This window comes from Nothobranchius furzeri, chromosome 10 (assembly GCF_043380555.1).
Source record: "Nothobranchius furzeri strain GRZ-AD chromosome 10, NfurGRZ-RIMD1, whole genome shotgun sequence".
NCBI classification, from domain to species: Eukaryota; Metazoa; Chordata; class Actinopteri; order Cyprinodontiformes; family Nothobranchiidae; genus Nothobranchius; species Nothobranchius furzeri.
The window spans coordinates 47298385-47319287 of record NC_091750.1 but is presented as its reverse complement, the minus strand read 5'-3'; the positions used below and the strand labels follow the sequence as shown (position 1 = coordinate 47319287).

The 20903-nt window shown below is 39.6% G+C and overlaps 1 protein-coding gene across 6 annotated transcripts; it reads left to right on the top strand.

Annotated features, from left to right (window-relative positions):
• Positions 1–1711: 1711 nt before the first annotated feature.
• LOC107386462 (histone acetyltransferase KAT5) lies at positions 1712–19852 on the top strand. Of its 6 annotated transcripts, none has more exons than XM_015960867.3 (18): positions 1712–1810; positions 1891–1957; positions 4787–4855; positions 5003–5139; positions 6123–6173; positions 6318–6386; positions 6458–6517; positions 8021–8074; positions 12811–12996; positions 13072–13149; positions 16315–16377; positions 16531–16779; positions 16986–17075; positions 17151–17291; positions 17365–17458; positions 17541–17700; positions 17778–17859; positions 18599–19852. In XM_015960867.3, the coding sequence occupies exons 1-18, from the start codon at positions 1781–1783 to the stop codon at positions 18731–18733; spliced, it is 1815 nt and encodes a 604-aa protein (XP_015816353.1). In that variant the 5' UTR covers positions 1712–1780; the 3' UTR covers positions 18734–19852. The 6 variants fall into 6 exon arrangements, with proteins under 6 accessions (XP_015816353.1, XP_015816352.1, XP_054586536.1 ...); XM_015960866.3 differs by having other exon boundaries at positions 13069–13149; XM_054730561.2 differs by lacking the exon at positions 6123–6173.
• Positions 19853–20903: the final 1051 nt, after the last annotated feature.

The window sequence follows — 20903 nt, the reverse complement described above, 5'->3', positions numbered from 1 at the left end:
ATTAGACTTCCTGGGGAGATGAGCTGCAGGTGTACGAGACTCCATGGGCAACTCCAAGTCACTGGTAACTCAAATAAAATACAAAATCAACACATGCATTCATAAACATCAGAAGACTGATTGTCATCCTAGACAGAACAAAGAAAACAAATAAACATTACCAGAAGTCCATGCACCTGAGGTGACAGACACTGCCATCACATCCTCTAATGTTTGTTTTTCAGTTGAAGTCTTAATGGAAGTGTTTGTTAAGCTGCTAAAGTAAAAAACTGTGATTGAGAGCTGCTTCCTTGAACTTTCATATTTATCTAATTTAGGCACTTTTTAAATTGTGCACAAAGTGTTGATTGGATTTTTAAAGAAAAACATTCAGCCAAGAAAAATATCATCTCTGGAACAATAATTTTTTTTAAATATAAAAACCCTCATTGTGTTTGTGACATCATTATTTACGCATCCAAAGCTGTACCCTGGAGTGGAGGAGCAGAATAAATTATAATTTATGAATAAATCTTCTTTTAAAATAGAAAGACAAGCTGCCTTCAGCAGTGCTGTGTCTAATTATTTTAAATTTGACATTAATGAGGCACCAGCGTCTAAATCTACCAGAGATCTAACGAGATGACAACTTCAGGTGCAATTTTATTGTTAATTTTAACATTTTACTGGACACATGAATTTAATCAGATGCTTCTTAACAGCTCATTAAGGAGGGTAAACATGGGGGTTGTGTTCTCCAACATTTCAGTGATGTACTATTAAATTAGGAAGATTTTCTATTGCACATGTTTAGAAACTGATTAAAATCTGATCAAAATTTAAGTTTAGTTTGAATGGTTTGTCATACTTTTTTTTACAGCAGGAAACAATATGGATGTAAACTTGTGATATAGTAAAATCCATTTTGCTCCATAAGCATGTTACTTTGTAAAATTCCCTCTTTCCTAAAAGAAAACAAAACACATTATGAGTCGGCAAAGCTCTCAGCAATTACAGGAAAAACTAATAATCTCACCTCTATAATAATGTGATTAACTGCAGCATTTTTGCTCCCAACAATGGAAGACTGCTGCTCTCGTGTGGCAGATTGGTGCAAAAATACACTTGCTTCATAATGCAGTACAAACCTTTTTAACTTCACACACACACACACACACACACACACACACACACACACACACACACACACACACACACACACACACACACACACACACACACACACACAGGAAGTTGACTTACCATGTCACTTTAATTTACAAATTAACTAATTTGATCACGCAATCCAAATGTTGTTGTAATGGCTTGGGTCCGCCAGAGGGCGGAAAAATCTTTACTCTAGACAGGATCGAGTTCTCGTGTTCCGTGAAACTGACCTAAATAAAACATATAAATGCCTTATAGACTGAGTTGGTTTTCATCAATTAAATCAAACGACTAAATAAATTTTTTTTAAAGTTCACATAGATAAAAAAGTCAAATAGAACAGCATTTCTATTTTGTTACTGGTTTAGTTGTATATAGTTTTTATTGTAATTATTTGAGTGGTGTATACATTCTTTGTGAAATTCAAATACATAAATTCTCTTCCTGTTTAAAACATAATGTGTTATTACTATTAATAACTCAAGTAGTGAAGCCATTCTGTTTGCGTTGTTTGCCTCATTTAAGATAGCTCACTAACTTCCGGTGACAGGGCACAAACAACTATCTTGACGTATGTTTTCATCTTTGGCGTGGACCGGCATTTTCCCACAACACCCTGCTGCTGCACTCACAGATGACGAAAATGGTGGACAGCTCGTCTTCGGTAGGTTCTCCAGAGAAACTATGCTACTTTTTAGACATTGACCATTATTTGGTTGTAAAATAACGTTTCATCAACAACAGGTCGAAATTGTCGAAGGCTGTCGCCTACCGGTTCTTCGTAAAAACCAAGAACACGAGGACGAATGGCGTAAGTGTTGTCCGTTTGTTTCCCTGGTGCTAAGCTAATGCTAACTATCGAAGCTCAGCTGGCTGTTAGCAGACACCTCGTCTTCCAGGTAGACAAAAAAACTAAAGTGTTACTAAGATTGAGAAGGTGTGCTAATGTAGAACGCTTTTGAAGCCACTCTTTATTTTTGAGGCTTAACTGTTGAATCCTGTCTGCAGAAGCGTAATCAAATATCTTTATTAAATGTCAACAAACATTCATGTTAATCTTTATTGATTTAGAATATGAACGTTCATTTCTCGCGCAGGAATAAAAACCAACTTCAAATCGTAAGACAAAATGAAGACACTAATAATACAAATGAAATAATTAAGATTTAAAATTAAAATACCAAGTTCAACACACTAAACACTGTTATATCCAGTGTTGGGGAAAGTTACTTTTAAAAAGTAATTAGTAATAGTTACTAATTACTTTGTCAAAAAAGTAACTCACTTACTAACTGAGTTACGAGATTATAAAAGTAACTAATTACCAAGAAAAATAACTACTTATTTACTTTTTTCATTAAAGAATGCAAGAAAATGGGTTAATTGAACTTATTTACTATTAATTACTACAATAGTGAAATATAAATGACTAGTGACTGGAACATAATAAAACGTATGTCAAAATGTTTTTTGTAAACCTGAATAATTTAAATAAATAAGCACTTAACAGGAGGAACAGGAGCATTACACTTATCTAAACTATTAAAACGTCACTGTGTGATATTTAACAAGACCCCAATCAGCTAAAATTTAAAATTGCAAATAGAAACACCTGTAAAGGTTCCCGAGCCTTTAAATGGTCTCTCAGTCTAGTTAAATGACAGAAATGAATGTAAATTACAGTATTTTAACTTTTCCAACTTCACATAATTGTGTGTTATTAGTAGCATTTCTGTTGCTGGTAATCTAGTAATGGTTAAATAAATAAATAAAAATCCTTTAAAATGACAGTAGAAGAGGCACAAATCTGATGGAGGACTTACATTTACTAACGTGGGTCAGACCCAAACACAGAAGAGCTGAAGCTGGGTGGTTCTAATAACACCTGAGCTCCATGACGTTTGAGACTGATGCATCAGTGTTACAGCGGGACTAAAGACATGATCAGAAACAGGCTACAGCTGGATGATCTAGGAAGGTAGAAGATCAGGACGTCTGAGTGGTGAACAGGTGAGCGGACCTTCAGGACGTCCCGCTGTCACGTTAAAGGGCACGGCTGCAGACCCACACCTGCAGCCGTAGACTATTCATCACGTCTTCCTCGTTCTTCACGGGCCGTGATGCACTTGGATGAAAACATCTGCCTCTTTAGCTCCTGATCAGCTGATGACAGCTTCAACACACTGCGCTGCTTAACGCACACATTTCTTATACGTAACAGAAACGACATTTTGATAAAAGAAGATGGTAATTAATTAGGTTGCTCGTTACTGAAAGAAATATTTTTTTTAGTAACGCGGTTATTTTAACCGGCGTTATTCCCATCACTGCTCTGTTGAGTCTACAGCATGCAGTGACTGAGACAGTGAGGGTCTCCGCCCACCCGGCCAATCATCATCGGGTTTGTAAGTGCGTTACTGACACCTCTCTCTCCCTGGCTGCAGCTGAAGTGTGGCGGTCAGAAAGCCTCACACTGTTGCTCAACGTTCGACAAGCACATAGTAACGCACAACCTTCCATCCCCAGTAACGGTAACGGTGTTGCAACAGTGGGAAAAGTAATTAATTAGATTATTCCGTTACCCAAAAAAAGAACGCCGTTATTTTAAACGGCGTTATTCCCATCACTGTTATAGCTGCATAGAAATGCATGGAAGGGCTCTGATAAACTACAGTGTAATTAAACCTGTAGTTTAAACTAGAGGTCGACCGATATTGGTTTGATTGCCGATATGTAAAAGGTCAGCTGATGTCCGATTTGTGCAGCCGATATTTTTATGTCCGATATCTAAATATTTTCACCTTATTTTCATGCTAAAACGTCAGATAACATCAGTTGATGCACAAAATTTCTGAATCAGTTTTTTAACCAACTGTTAAATCCTAATTTTGAACACAGCTCAGTGTTAATATCAGACATTTAAATAAAAGGTAATCAAACAAATCCGTTAAGTGACGTGTCAATTATTTGATATTCAAAACTGGTAAATAAAAATAATTTTGAGTTGGAAATCATTTTTAAAGCAGTGATTAATTTGAAATACTATATTAAAATATTCTAATAAATAGCGTACTTACCCATTTTTAATAACTAGTGTCTCTCAAAACACGACGGCAAGTCTGATCTCGTAAAAACGAAAGTCATTTTCTGCTTCCTGTTCTCAAGTTCGGCCTGATGTGACTATCGCACGACTTTCCGAGAAGTGCTCAGCGGCGCATCATGTTTGACCACTTGACTTCTCAAAACCGCAATGCTTCTGCCGATTTATAAAGAACGCCAAATATTTGCCTTGTATATCGGTCTACCCCTAGTTTAAGCTGTTATTGGTTTAAAACCTAGTTTGACATCTGTAAAGAGCGCTTCAGGGTTTAAAATGTTACTTATTTTAAGGTTTGCAACAAAAAGAATGCTAAAGTTCTGAATTCTCTTGCACAAATAAATCAAAAGTACTTCAAGTAGGTTAAACAAACATTTTTTACGTTGATAAAGGACAACATTTTGTCACTGTTGATGCACCAAAGCCATAAATATCCATAGAGATGGTTTGTGAATAGAATTATAACATAAATTCTTGTCCTACTTGAGTTTTCTGATAGTTTTAGGAAATAAATCCAACATTTATTTTTATTATTATTTACAGCGTTGGCTGAGATTCTCAGTGTGAAGGAGGTTTCTGGGAGAAAGCTGTACTATGTTCACTACATTGACTGTGAGTACCATTTTCTTTCTGCCAGTGATTTCCACACTCAAGTACCTGTAGATGATTGTTGTTTTAGTTGGGGGAAAAGTATTGTTTTTATGTATTATTTTAAATCAAATAGAAAAGTCAAGTCGTATTCTTTCATGTGTTTACCAGTCAACAAGCGCCTGGATGAGTGGGTCACAACAGAAAGGCTGGATGTTAAAAAGCTTCAGTTTCCTAAGAAAGAAGCTAAAACTCCAACCAAGAATGGTCTTTCTGGCTCTCGTCCCAGTTCCCCAGAGAGGGAAGTGGTAAGTTTATGCCACAGGTTTTCACCGATATGTAAACGGAGCTACAGTCCATCCAAGATCTGCGTCATTTGATGTTTTTTTCAGTTTAGATTATATCTCCAAACGTCTCATGTTGGAGTGGTTGTGAAAATGTTTGGGTGGTTTTGAGGAGTCTTTACGTTTTTGCAGCATTGTTGGTTTAAAATGACAGTTTTCTATAATCAAAATGTAACCACATATTTTATTGTTTTCTTTCATTCTGATCAAGAATAATAATAATAAGTGATCGTAGTGTTTCACTAGTTCAGCCCTTCATGTGTTCATGTCCCTGACAGGAGACAACCCTTGTCTTGCAGACAGATGCAGATGTCTTTGCTCTCAGAACCAGGAGTCTGTCTGCAGGGCTGGAGTCACATTAGTTGTTACTGAATATCTCGACTATTCAACACAAAATGTTTTCAGCGGCTCGTGGATTTAAGGCTGCGGCTACAGTTAGAGCCTGTTTCAGTGGTTTGTTAGTGGGTGGGTGCTGAATGAATGTAGGGTTTGATGTAGATGAAGTTTCAGATGTTACGTAAAACAACTGATCCGGTCGTCTTTTCTGTAAAGCCTTCAGGTGTTTGTGTCTTTTCTCGCTCTCACCTCTGAGCTTTGTCCTCGCTCCTCTTTGTCTGTGATTCACCTCCTTGATATCGACAGAGCTCGTTATGTGTTTATAAAACAATAAAACTGCTCCCTCAGCAAATTCTTAATCCACAATGAAGCACGTGTAGTATTTCTGGTCCCAGACATCCAGATCTATAAGCTGTTTATTCAACAGAAATGATTCTCAGACCCAAAAAGTTCATCAAAATATTCCAAGATTATTTTTACTCTTTAATCTACAAAAGTGTTGTCAACCAGAACTATTGGCTGAGTCCTTCTAATGTGTTTTCTGTTGACATCTGTCTGCTCTCTGTGAACAAGCATCACCCCTTAACATGTCTCTGATTTTCTCCTATGAGGTGAGTGAGAGAAGAGAAACAAACACTGATCCAGCTTTGCAGAAGAAACAGGTAATCTAGCAGGATGATGACATAAACATTACTGGAAGAACAGAAATGAAAACGTGATGATTATTATTGACGAAGTCTGAGCATTTACCTAAGGGTCAGTCAGTGTGTCACTTAATGTCCTTCCTTCTCTTCCTTTGTGTTCAGAGGAAGAGTCTAGATCTCAACCCTCAGTCTGCCACAGCTCCTTCCAGAGGCAAAACCCTCCCCACTCCGGTACAAGTTGAATTTACGCATTCTGGAGATTTCTGAGACCTTCTTTAACCTGGTATTAACATGTTTTCTAGGATCAAGCAGCTATCACCTCATGTTTGCAACCAGGAAATAAAGATGTGAGCAGACATGAAGTAAGACGCAACGATGCACATTCACTCATATACAGAGAAACAGGTCATTACAATTAGATTAACCAGTTTCCATGTCCTTTGTTACTACTGTTGTTTTTTATGCTGAGGCTGATGAATTATGCTTCAGTAAGGGTTAAAGGTGTGGAACACTAAAAAAAACATTTTTTAAAGTCTTATTTCTGATTTGAATCGCTCACTCGACATTTTCACATTTGGTCCGGTGTCGGTAGCGTCGGCCTGCTCCCGCGCGGCTAGGCTTTGTTCACATGGGCTTCTCAGGAATGCGGATGTCTCCAAAGTGGGCGGGGCGAAAAGCACACTCAGAAGTTTGTGGATTCTCCTTAAATTAAAAAACAAAGGCAGCTGTGAGCCGTGTTGCCTTTGGAGACTCTGATATGAAGCACTGCTTCCTACTCCCTCACGGAGGCTGCTGACAGATCTACGTCACACTGTCACTTAACTTGACTTCACTCGCGACAGGAAAGGCTGTTGTTGGTTTAGCATCCAGGAAACGGCAGAGAATGTCTTGAGTCGACTAGCAGAAGCTAATCGTTAGCATTAGCAACTCCACCACACAGCAGAACTCCTTCAGACTTGTGTTATTTGTGGAGATAAAACATCAAATGTTGAAGAGCAAACGGGGTCAGTGGTAGTCGCGTTGCGGCGGTTAGCCACATATCCAAATATCAGGAAAGAAAGTCCAGGTCTTGTCGTCTGAAGCTGTTGGCTGTTTCCCAGTAACCAATTACGCTAATATGACGAGCAGATAAACAAACCTTTGCTCCCACTCCATAAATAATATCAACGCTTTTTCGCGTCCTCTTTTAACATAATTCTGACGCAGAACCAAAGTCCCACTCTTGTTACAACTTTTGTAAACTAAAACCGTTCGTGGGGTGAGAGCTGAAATGACCGTCAGTGCTGCTTATCATTAGGGGCGCCGTAAAGTGGTGAAAGATCAGGAAGATTCTAAGGGCCCACAGCTCTCAGGGGCCCAAAAATGTTTCAAAGTTTAATAAAAAACATGAAGTTTAAAAATCACAAGTACTTTACTTTGCAGTATTTTTTCTCATTTAAGACATTAAACAAACAATATTTTAGTCTTTATGAAATGTATATTTATTCAGAGGTCCCTACTTTATTTTGACTAATTAATTTGAAACCCCCCCCCCCCCCCCAACGGCATAAAATGGTACAGTCCACCTGGCCAGGGGGCGCATAGCAAGCGGCTAGCTCTCGCAGCAGTCACTAAAGACAGCAGAGTGCGTCAAGGCTGCAGTAAAAATATGTCTGCAAAAACAAAGTCTGGGTCACAGAAAAGGAAAGAAAGAAAGGAGAAAGAGGACAGGCAGAAGAGTCAGTATGTCACACAGTTTTTCTCAAAGAAAGGTGGGTTTAGTTAGTGAGTGGTTAAATTCAACCTGTTAGCGAGCTCTGATATCCACAATGTGAGGAACTATGTTTCATCTAATTATGGTAAATAGGTTGTTCTTGTCCTTATAGAATCAGCAGCTGACATGTCAGCCGGTGTCCCCTCACAACCCAATGAACCTCAAGGTGAGCAATGTAGCATGCTAGCTAGCAGCCTCATTTAAGGGGGTCTGTGGGAATCACTTAAGGCTCTCTTCTCTATCAGTACTATTACAAAGGAATATAAAAAGGCTAATTTTGGTGATAAACACATTGTTTTTCCACATAATGATAATTATAAATATCAATCAGTAAAAATGTATAGATTGTTTTGGATGCTGGGCAGGTTGAAGCATTGTTATTTAGTCTGTTAATGTAAGATAAATTACTGAGATTATTACTGTGAAGTACCTTTTTGAAGGCACCATACAAGAAAAAAAAACCCTCTTCATCTACTAAATACTTTGAAATGAAATGTTTTGAATCTGACTGAATTATGGGAGGTTTTACAAGATGTAATTTGTTTATGTAGCTTTTAGAACACAAACCAAAAATCAGTCATTTCCAAATAATTCATCAGAGAGCAAAAATGAAACAAAAGCTATTAATAATTGTAATAAATAAACTTAATATAACATTGAACACAATAAAATATGAAATCTAGTATTGATCGTTATCGAGCATTATTAATTATATCACTGTAAATTATAAATCTTGCTGTGTACAATCAAGGCTGAATATATTTTTAGCTGTTTTTGTTTTTGTTGAGAAAAATGGGTTTCTTATATGCGTATTCATGCAAAGTTGTCCAACTTTAAAATTTTATGTAACCCTAACTGACTCCGGTTTGAACTCTGTGCTTATTCATTTTGTGTCTATGATGAAGCCATGGAGACTTAATAAAGAAGTCACCTTGTGAGAAGTGAATCTTTAATTTTTGTCAGTCATACAGAAATACTTGATTTCAAGAGGAAAGACAGCTGAAAATGTAGTTATGTAAAGCTTTGACACAACATGGAAATTTAATATCCAAATTTGAATTTTATGATCAAATAAAATCTTAGAATAAATAAACACATTTTAAGGGAGTAAAAGGGAAAAGGAGATTTACACCTTTCAGCATGTGCATTTCCTGCTTTTTCCAGCAGTGATATTGCTAATTCTGTTGAAGGAAATTCACAGTTTAATGAGAGACAGCTGGTGAAAATGATATGTAAATAAGTAAGAATGCATGTAGACGTACATAATTAAGCAAAACTGAAACACTAATATAAAGTATATATATATTTTTTTTTCTCCCTTCGAATCTGGGAGGGTGGAACCCCAGCTCCAGCTATGGACGAGCCCCCAGGGGGCCCAACTTGATATTTTTTCATGGGGCCCAAAATCTCTGGCAGCCCCCCTGCTTATCAGTGCATTCTGGAGGCCACACTTTTAAAAAACACTCCATTTAACAAAATAATTACACTGAAGTTTCTTTATTTTACCAAACAACCTAGAGGAGGATGACACCAAGCTGTCACAAAGCAGGAGTCATGGCAGACTGACCTGTTGCTGGTCTCGTTTCATTTTGCTGTGCAGCTTTATTTCCATGTTTTTCTACCTTCTCAGTGGTCGCCCTGGGACTGGGAGACCGGGGGTTCAAATCCCGGTCGGATCCCATCAAAGACTAATAATGGGACCCAGTGCCTCTCCGCTTGACACTCAGCTTTAAGGGGTTTTATTGGGGGGATTAAACCACCAAATACTTCCAGAGCACAACCACCGCTGCAGTTTACCACTCCCCACGGGGATGGGCCAAATGCGGAGGTGAATTTCACTAGTGTGTGATGATTATGGGACGATGGATGATTATGGGCTCGGCTCTTTGATGCTGGGCTCATTTTGTTAACTACCACATCTAAAATGCTCCCACGCTGTGCATTTTCCTAACCGCTTCATTTTTAGTCAGTTTATTTGATCATGTGACAAGCTCTTCTGTGGTTTTGATAGTGGCGCTCTCGCGTCCTCTGGTGGCACATAATATATTACACCCATGCACAGCAGAAGGATGTGAACTGGCAGTTAACTGGGCAAAACTATTTTACCCGGTTACATTAACAGCAATTAACCAGTTAACTATGTACATCTCTAGAATACATATTACTTGTATATTTGGTCCACTTTTGATCGGATTAGATGAAATACCAGCCTATCCTGCTGGTAAATCAAAAGTTTCTTTTTCATCAAAACAGCTATTTAAGGCAATGCTGCTTTTATTTTGATAGTGGGTTAGCTAGTTGGCATTGTGAGGGATGGTGAAGAGTTTGGGGGGGAAAATTTTACAGGTTACACACTAATATTCACAATAACTGATAGGGCTGTGTTAAAAAAATCAATCCTTCTATTCTGAATCGATTCTCAAAAATATTCACGAGGATCGATTCAAACGTCCAAAGATCGATTTAACCCTTTAAGCACCAAAGCTGCTCACTTGCAACAACTGTCATTGCTGACTTTAAAGAGCCACAGCTGCATATATGATCCTTCATGAAGTTACTACTTTACACCAGAAGATAGTGGAGATGTCCATCTTCAGTAAGCTGAGCAACACTTGTGTTCATATTGAAACAGGGTATCAGCAGGTCCTTAAAAAGCATAAAGTCTTAAATTTGCTTTTCCAAATTTAAGGCCTTAAAAATCCTTAAAAATGACAAATAATCCTTAAATACAGTTTCCAAAGGTCTTAAATTACCAAAGACTCAATAAACAAGGTTCTTTTATTTCTATAAACTTTTTGTGAATTTCTAGTTAGTGTTCAGCATGTTTTGTGTATGATATTGGCATAAGTGGAACCATACACATTCAGCTGGTTGTGAAAGGGGACTATTTTCAGATGAGCACATTAGCTGGTTAAGCTAGTGGGAGCTTGCGTCATGGGGAAGTGCAAGTTTAATGGTAACTGGATGGCTAATCCCACGTTCGTGACGTGGTTGGCACCGGTTCCAGGCAATAGCTGGAAATTATAGCTTTAATTTAATAATAAAAAAAGCTTAAATTTGGTCAAAGTGGCCTTAAAAAAAGTCTTAAAAAGTCTTAAATTTGACTCCCTTAAACCTGTGGAAGTTTCTGAGTTTTTCGAGCTTGAAAACCGTTGGGTAGCTCCAGGTTATGGGAGAGAACGAGAGGAGACGACGAACGCAGCACATGGTGGTATATTATAGGGGATAACTTACAAATGCTGACAGGTCTGGTCATTGGTGACTCTCTTTGTCTGGTAATGACCGCCTCCAATTCAGTTGAAGAATATTCACTCATCCAGTCTGAAAGAGTGCTTCACGTGGAGAAAGTGAGGCTAATGGAGCTAAAACGTTCCACATGCTGATTCTAAAGCTTTCTCACCGGGACATGGTGGATGTAGAAAGAATAGTAAAAACACTGCTAATTATGACAGACGTAGCGGGAATGTTGGGAATAAAAGCCATAAAAAAAAAAAACAGCAGACGCGTTTAAAATGGAAGTCAAAGAGTGTCACATAATCAAATGAATTTTCAATGTATCCCAGCCATCTGTGGTCCAGATGGAGACCTTTTCTTGGAGCAAATGACCATTACATTTAAGGGAAGGTCAACCCTAAAGATGTTCAAGCCCAAAAAAAATCTGACCAATATTGTTAAAAAGCATTTTTGAGTGAGGCCAATATAAAAAAGTGTGTGTGTGTGTGTGAGAGAGATGCCCTAGGTTCGTGTTCCAATAGCAGTCCACTTGATGCAGTCATTGACACGTCTTCCTTCCACTGTCGACTGTCCTGGATCGGTTTGCTAATTGAGCCTGACGGCAAGTTTGAAAAGCACAGTTCTGAGACAGATTTGGCCACACAGCACATGTCAGTAATTTGTTGTTGAATGTTAATAGTGTTAATGTACTACACAACAACATAGGCATGTAATTAAGCTAACAGCAAAAAAAAAGAAGAGTTCGCTGTTCCAATATATCAGATCAGATCAAATCAAATTGTGATAATCGATTCTAATTCTTGAGAATTGGAATCGAATCGATTCTTGAAATTTGAATCGATACCCAGCTCCAATAACAGACAACGTAATATTTCTTTATTTGTATTTCTAATATAAAACTCTACCATTATGGACTTTCTTCTCTGCTGTTTGGAGTATGTTTGCGATGCAATACATTATGGGATACTTTGCCAGTCCGAGTCCGCAGAAGGGTGCGTTACTGCATCGTTGATGCAATGGGCGGAGCAAGAACACATCCGGGAACTTTGAGTAACTTGCCATGATGCGTACTTAGATTGGAACAGTACTTGGGCCATCGCTGTTGATGTTTCACAAGTAGGCGAGTACACATGCTGAGAAATGACCATTTCAGCTGATTTCTACTTCCTGAGACAGACACACCTGAGCCAAGTATGACTTAAAGGGCATTCATTCCTACTCGAGACCGCTGCCAATACAGTGATTTAAATGAGTGTGCCACACCTTTAAATAACTGTTTGATGTGAGTTTTTACTAACACACAAACTACATCTTAATACCGGGTTTAAATAAGGTTTAATTAACAACAATAATTATCTTAGAAATGACCATCATTTAGACAGTCTGATTTGCTGTGGCTTTAACCAAATTCATTCTCAGCTCAGTCAGTGCACTAGCACTAGTGTCCGTGCACTGACTGCTGGTGAAACACCAGTCAGTGCACTAGCACTAGTGTCCGTGCACTGACTGCTGGTGAAACACCAGTCAGTGCACTAGCACTAGTGTCCGTGCACTGACTGCTGGTGAAACACCAGTCAGTGTTAAACCTCTCCAAACCCAGCTTTAGCTCTGTTGTGCCTCTGCTCAGGCTGAGTGAGCTGCAGCTCTAACCTCTTGTGTTTGTTGTAGAAGAGGAAGGCGGAGACGGTTCCCGTGGCGACTCAGGTGCCCCCGGCCCCTCCCGTTCCGTCTCTACCGAGTTCGACTGAAGCCTCTCAGGCGGCGGTTTTCCCTGCGGTGCGAGAAGCCACCACCCCCACCTTAAACACCTTTAAGGCCAGAGAAGACCATGAGCAGTTGTCCTCTCTCACCACGGTGAATAAAACACTCTGAAGCTCTTTTATGTGTTTATTTGTTGTTCATGAACAGCGTCTCGTTCCTCCCCAGCAGCAGAATGGCACTGCCCGGCGCCTCATCCCCCCCCAGCCTGGGAGGAAGAGGAAAGCTAACTGTGAGGGGGCCAACGAGGTAAAATCTATCAGACTGTAGAAACGGTGATCTAACGCACTAATCTACCGTTTACTTCTATCTTCTTTCTCCACACAGCCACTCTGGTTGTTGTCTGCATATTTTATTCTTTGTTGTTTCATCTGTAGGATCATTTATGAAATGTTTGGGAAACCTCCATTTTCTGGATAGGAGAATGTTTTACTTTGGGGGGTTTATCCCACCAGAAAGGGATTTTCTTTTCTTTTGACAGCATTTTAAATGGTAAAAGGGTAGATCATTAAGGCAATTGCGGTCAGCTCGGCCTGGGCCGGGTAGGGACAGTGACAGGCTGTTAGTAGCTATGTTAAACGGGCACAAGTAATTGGAACGAACGCCCAATCAGATCAAAAATTCTTCATGTAAACATATCAGTAAGAATATTCTGATCCGAAACGGCCCGATTCAAACAAAATTTCATTCCGATTGACTGGGGTAGTTTTGTCCGATCATCATTCCGATTGACGTCCATGTACACATTCATTCGGATTGTTGCAGTAACGTAATGCCCACTGCGCATGTGTGCAACATAGTCTTAGCCAGCGAGCCTCCCCGCCATCATTTGGATGGCCTGACTTAAAAAGTAGCGGCCTAATTAATGAGCGACGGCTTTTAATATCGATGGCAAGCTGTCCTCGTTTGAGTAATATCTAATCTAGAATTTGCGCTTGGTGGAAGTAAAATGAAAATCTGATTATTGTACAAATCATTCAACAAGCGTGTCCCAGTCTGTAGCTACTGGAAATACGCAGGTTCATTGTGGGGTTTGCAGCACAGATCCCCGTTTCTGTCAGCTGTGAATGCAGCAGCTGTTTCTGCACCAGGTGGAAAGAAGACAGGGTAACATTGCAGGCCTGCCAACCTGTACGAATTTTGCATAGTTAGTGCGCAGTTTGGCATCTATTTACGCTGGTACGACTCACCCCTCTAAACTACGCAAAAAGCTGTGGATACGTGAGTTGAGTTCTGTGGCAAATATGCACGTGTGGTACTCATGTCTGACAACATGACTCAGTGGCGTGGTGAAGAAGTTTAAGCCAATCATCATTGAAAAGCAGAGAAAAAACAGCTAACTATCCTGCCTAACCTAGCATAACACCCCCGCCCCCCTCCTCCCTGCTTCGTCCTGCCCGCTGCTCCTCTCTCCCTCCGGTTCACCACTCGCTGCTGTTCTGGCAAGGTAATTGTGTGTGTGTGTGTGTGTGTGTGTGTGTGTGTGTGTGTGTGTGTGTGTGTGTGTGTGTGTGTGTGTGCGCCTTTATCCATTGCATATAGATTTGGCCTGTATATAAGGAGGAATGTGATTATACAGTTTAAACATGCAGCCATTATTTTTTTGCAGCTCGTTTTGCAACTCATGCTATGGCAGATGAGGGAGAAGCAGACAGGGAGGGATTGTTTAGCAGACCTGCCAAAAAGAGGGTCCATGTTTCTCAGAAGATTTTGTCCAAATATCAAGAACAGCGGCCATGCTTGCGACCCTCTAAACAACCTCACCATGCATTTTGCACAATCTTCAATTATGATGTGGACATAAGCCACCAGGGGGCTGCAGGTAATTAGTAAATTAGCCCTGGTGTTGTTTGCATATTTGCTTTAATGTAACTATTGAACAGAAACATCTATTGCAATTTACAAAATAAATAATTACCATTAAATAAATGTTTTTTTATTAATTTGTATTGAAATAATGTAATGCAAGTAACTTGTATAAGCACATATTATATAAGGAAACTTTAGAGTTTTACAGTTTAATATTAAAATACATGATACTTCAGTCAAACTGGTCAGGTCAAACTGTAAAAATGTCTATAACCTTACCAGTCAAAATAAGAACTGTGGGTGTGTGTGTGTGGTAAAATTTTCCATCCAGTGAATGGGGAGATTACAGCGTGAAAAGCAATGGAGTTGCAAAAGTCCGCGAAAAAACGCAGCACAAGTGGTACTCGAAAATTTTTGACAAGGTTGGCAGGTCTGACATTGGTTAAACAGACCTGCTTTTAAGGAGGCTGCTGAATAGAAAACTTCATCAGTTAAATATTCTGGGTGACAGTAAAGTCCAATCTGTGTTAATAGCTCATTAACACAGATGAGATGCGGTTTGTTTATGAACACATGATGAACATGGGCTTCCAAACTTTACGAACATCTCCTGTTATTTAGTTTGAACCAAATTTTCTCAACTGTTTCAGCTGATTGTCACATTTTATGTGTAATAAGCCACAACAGAGCTCAGTAATAAAACATGAGTCTGAACCCCCCACCCCCACCCCACACACACACACACAGCGTCGCGTCACACCCGCGGACCAGCTGATCAGGAGGCAGAGACGAGGAAAACCCTTATTTTATTATTGTCAACAATAAAACGCAGCAAAGCATAAACAACCTCTATGAGTAAAATGAAAATGTTAAATTGATTAAATTAACCAGGAAAGCGGGAAGAATTGTTATTTGTGATTTAACATTTTTCATTTTGTTGCATGCCATTTAAAAACAAATTTCTGGGATATTTGATATTTGCTAAAAGAAGCCTTTTCGTTTGGGATATATTCAGGCTTTGTCATGTAGCTAGTTATATTTATCTTGTTTAACTGGAGCATAGGACATAGCATTAACAATTGTAAACTAGTAACAGCTGTAATTCATGTGGGTCAGGTTAGTTTGCGATAAAGTTAAAAAACAAAAACAGAAGAAGTCAGTGGGCTAGGCTGAGTTTGCGTGAGTGGGCGGGGTTGACTCTGGTGCAGCTCCACCTTTGCAGTTCTGCAGCGAGCACCCTCTGGTCGGCTCCACGTGAATAACGATGTAAACGCAATGGCCCCACCCAGCCCAGACCAAGCTGACCCCCCAAAAGACTCCTCCTGGATGATGTCACTCTTACCTGAACAGCTCACCTGTCTGTAGCGGACCTCCAGGAGGTTCTTCATGTTTTAACCCTAACCCCACATAAAAATACATTTTCCACTTTACTGTTTATGATTGTCAGATTACGGTGGTTTTGTCACAATCCATCCCTGTAATGTTCTAAAACCTTTATACTATCGTTTAATTCTCTCATTTAACCTGAAACCAACATTTTCAGTTTATCATTTTATTCCTTCCCCTAGTTTCCAAACCCTCTGTTTTTGTGTCTTTTTCTTCTAGATGATTAAGGTTTTGCAATATAACAAGCCTCAAAGTGCCAGTGTGTTCCTACCACCACCAGAGGTGTGTTCCACTTGATGTTTTTGCCTGTTGTGAGTGTGTTTGTGTCCAAATTTGGTGCCATAGTGGTAAAACCTCTCCATTCCTCCTGGTAGTACTTCCAGGATCATTAGGTGTTTAAAGTGATGTATATCTGATGTGATTAACCTCCACCAGGACTCTCAGGACAGTTCTGATGGCATCCCAACAGCTCCCCGCATGACGGGCAGTTTGGTGTCTGATCGCAGCCACGACGATATCGTCACCCGGATGAAAAATATAGAGTGTATCGAGTTGGGACGGCACAGACTGAAGCCCTGGTACTTCTCCCCGTACCCACAGGAGCTCACCACGCTGCCCATCCTCTACCTCTGTGAATTCTGTCTCAAATACGTCAAAAGCCTCAAGTGTCTCCAGAGGCATCTGGTAAGAATTGCTTCAGTCACATTATCCTCGTGGCTTTGTGTTGCTCAGAGAGTCAAAAGTAAAGGTGGCTCATACAAAATGTCAGGTAGGCATATCAGCTGTAGCTGTTAGGAATGTTCAGCCGAATCGTGTTTCGGCTCGCTGAGCTGGGAAGGGAATTCTTATGTGGGTCTGCTGCTTTACTGTATTTCTCTCTTTTCTTCCAGACCAAATGTAATTTAAGACATCCTCCAGGAAACGAGATCTACCGCAAAGGCACCATCTCCTTCTTTGAGATTGATGGCAGGAAAAACAAAGTAATTAATGAAAATCTTTTCTCCTCGTTTTCTTCTTTCAGTTTTTGGTTCAAACATGGACTTCATGTCTTTCAGAATTATTCCCAGAACCTGTGTTTACTTGCAAAGTGTTTTCTGGACCACAAAACGTTGTATTACGACACAGACCCTTTCCTCTTCTACGTCATGACGGAGTACGATTCTAAAGGCTTCCACATAGTGGGCTACTTCTCAAAGGTACCAGAGGGATGACCGCTCACCTGGATCCAGTTCTGTGGCCATAGTCCATCTTTCTGTTTTCTGTTTGCAGGAAAAAGAGTCGACTGAAGATTATAACGTGGCTTGCATCCTGACCTTACCTCCCTACCAACGCAGAGGTTATGGAAAGCTGCTGATTGAGTTCAGTAAGTCATCACGCCGTCAGGAGGACTCTGCCTACTTCAGCTTCTTGACATTTCTGTTGGTTTTATGTGCGGTGGTGTTCAGGCTACGAGTTATCGAAGGTGGAGGGGAAGACGGGAACTCCCGAGAAGCCTCTGTCTGACCTGGGACTCTTGTCTTATCGCTCTTACTGGTCCCAGACTATCCTGGAAATCCTCATGGACCTTAAACCTGAAAATGGAGAAAGGCCACAGATCACCATCAAGTAAGGCCATTTTTATTTCAGCCTTGGTTCAGAGTCTGGTTCATCTGAACTGAAATCTAACAGTTTGTTTTGCTCAGTGAGATTAGTGAAATCACAAGTGTGAAGAAGGAAGACGTTATTTCAACACTTCAGTATCTTAACCTCATCAACTATTACAAGGTGAGACTCACGTCGGCTTCAGAAGAAGTTTAACCAACAAAATTCTCACTACAATATGGCTCCTTGTCTTGTACTCTTAAAGCCACACCATGCTACTTTTTAATATTCTTAGATCTTTTTCTTGAGCCAGTATGTGCTATAAGGACTCTTTACAGGGTTAATGAATCGTCACTCACCGCTCTCTGTGGCCAGAGTACTGCACTTGCAACTTCAGAGTGTCCGGTCCCTGTTAAAAGTGGCGCTGGCATGCTTGGAGTCTGCTTCCAGCACGTTTTAGATCATGAACACAGCAGATTTGTTATAATTTAGTGATGAATCACTCCTGTAGAAGCTAATGATGGCTGAGAAGACATTTCAGCTGTTAGATTAAGGTGTTAAAAAGATGAACGTACAGCGAGATCTGTTTCAACAGAACACTGGGGGGTGCTAAAAGCAAGCCAAAACTGCCTAGCGTCCCTTTAATCCAAAGACTAATAGTAATGACTTAATATTGGTATAAGAGGTCAATTAGTCATTAATAATGTTCTTTAGCATTTAAAGTGTTTTTAAATGTGATTCTTTGTATATTTGAAACTAAACATGTAGTTCTGTTCAGCTGCACCACAGTCATTAGGTTTAAAGTTGAGGATAATCCCATCATAACTCATATCAACAACTTTGTGATTTAAAATACAAAAAGAATGTGTTCTTAGTTTTTGTGGATAACTCTGAGATTGAGATAAATTGGTTGTGATTCTAGGGTCAGTACATCCTCACCCTCTCAGAGGACATTGTGGAGGGACACGAGAAAGCCATGCAGAAGAGGCATCTTCGTATCGACCCTAAATGTCTCCACTTCACTCCCAAGGACTGGAGCAAAAGAGGGAAGTGGTGAAAGGCCCTCAGGCGGGGACACCCGGACCCAAACCTTTGTGTCGTCTCAGTGGACTTGAGCTGGACCCAGGGCTGCTCCCCACTTTCAAACGTGAACACTTGAGATGAATAAGCTTTTATTAAGGACATGTTTTGATTATTGTGAATTTAAATCTGGAAAACTGAAAATACACACAACACTATTGTTGATGACCAACAGTGTTGGGAAATGACTGAAGCGTCTATTGAAAAGTGTCAAATTAAAAGCCTGATGACAAACGTCCTAAAAGGGGATTTTATAGTTTTAATGTCTAGTGAATCCTTTTCTTTTGGCTACTATACCTTTTGTACAAATTGTTAAATGCTTATTTGTTTTTAGCAACAAAACCTATTTTAACCATAACTTCTGAATATTTTAAATGGAAAAGTTCATTTAAAATGTAAGTATTTGCTAAAATAATGTGTGACATTAGTCAACAAAACCCTTTTGAGTCTGTTCAGCAATGCACCCAAATTCACTTCATTTACCTGTAATGGAAAATGTTGACCTCACTGTCAGCTGTGTAATTAACCCTTCATGTTTTTCTCCCCTCTGGAAACAACTGATGCTTGTTGATTTACGATTAAAGTCACTTTTCCTCTGCTGTGACCGTTATAGAAACAGGGAATAATGAAGAACAGGTTTAATTTCATTTTACGCTTCTTAGGAAGTTAAATTATTTTCCTTTTGCTGCATTTAGTGTCAACATATCAGTAAAAATAGGTTTCTTGTAATAATATTGAATAATCATATGCACAGCTACGTTTACCCCTTTGGCAGGAGTGTGGAAACAGTTCATTCAGATGGGTTTCTTGTTTTGAACTACATTATATATATTTTTTGTGATAAATGATTCTCCCCCAGCTGAACAAGTGCTTTTAAACCGTAAATACAGATGTGCTCAGCTGGTAGAGGAATGTAACTCAACTGTACAGCTTTTTTATTTAAGTATTTGTTTGTCTGCACAAGATAAACTAAAAGTAATATTTGTTTTATGTTAACGTGTTTAATTTGCCCTGTTAAAATTATTTCATATCTATGTAAAATATTTGTTTCTTCAACGTTTGATATTTAAAAAGAAAAAGTTGAACTCATGAAAAACATCTGAGTGTCTGATGTGTGTCCCACAGAGTTTATTTAGCCACTAGGGGGCAGCGTCCCTCCGTGGGGCCTGGGGCCCTGCTGTCGCCCACGGCGCCGACCCGGATGACCAGCTGGATGGAAACCAAGCTGTTACTACAGCGTTTACATACATATATACAAACCTGCTGTTTCTCCAAAAATCTGCAATAAAATATTGATGTATTTGTTCTGGTCATAGTTGACCCTTTAGTAGAGTATGAGGAGACTTCGCTGTCCTCTTAGCATTTTGGAGAAACTAATTCCTGAATGTGACGTTTTTCCTGGAAATGTGTTTTACTGGATTTTCCCCAAAAATCTACAGTAAAAGTATAACTTATTTGCTCTGGAAGTCTTGTGGAAAAGTAGAAGGTAAGTAAACATTTTTGTTCTCACTTCCTATCCATTGGGCCAATGCTCTATTACCGTAATGCACTGACGTATGTGCAAAGCTAATCTTGATAATAGCTCCAGCGTCGGCCGACTTGAGAGGGTGGTCTGCTCTGGGCGTCTCTGCTGCGGCCGCTGCTCTCGACCCGAATTGTAAGAACAGGGAAAGAGCCGGTATAATGTTAAGACAGATGTAATTTGTTATTACAGTGTAAACTGAATTACAGGTCAAAGGGCTCGAGGGATGCTTGTTTTCTGCAGTGTAAAAGGTAATTGTCCAGCTAGAACAACTGGAATAAACTATTCGATCAGACGAAGGTAATGAGTATGTTTTATGTGACCTGCTAAGAGTAGCTCGTTTTTCTGAAGGATTCACTTACCACAGGGCTTGGTTAACCCCCACCCCCCGGCGTGTGTGTGTGTGTGTTTTACTCATCTAGTCTGACTCCTTCAGCTCCACTTCACACCAGTGTTCTTCATTAAGAGCCTCTCCAGTGTACAAGAACAAAAATATGTTTTTGTTTGTTGCTATTTTTTCAGTTTCCGCTCATCAGTCCTACAAAATTATGTGATTTTTTATATCTAACTTGAGATATTTCTCATATGGGGATGATGTCATAAAATCGTTTTCATTTAAACTTGG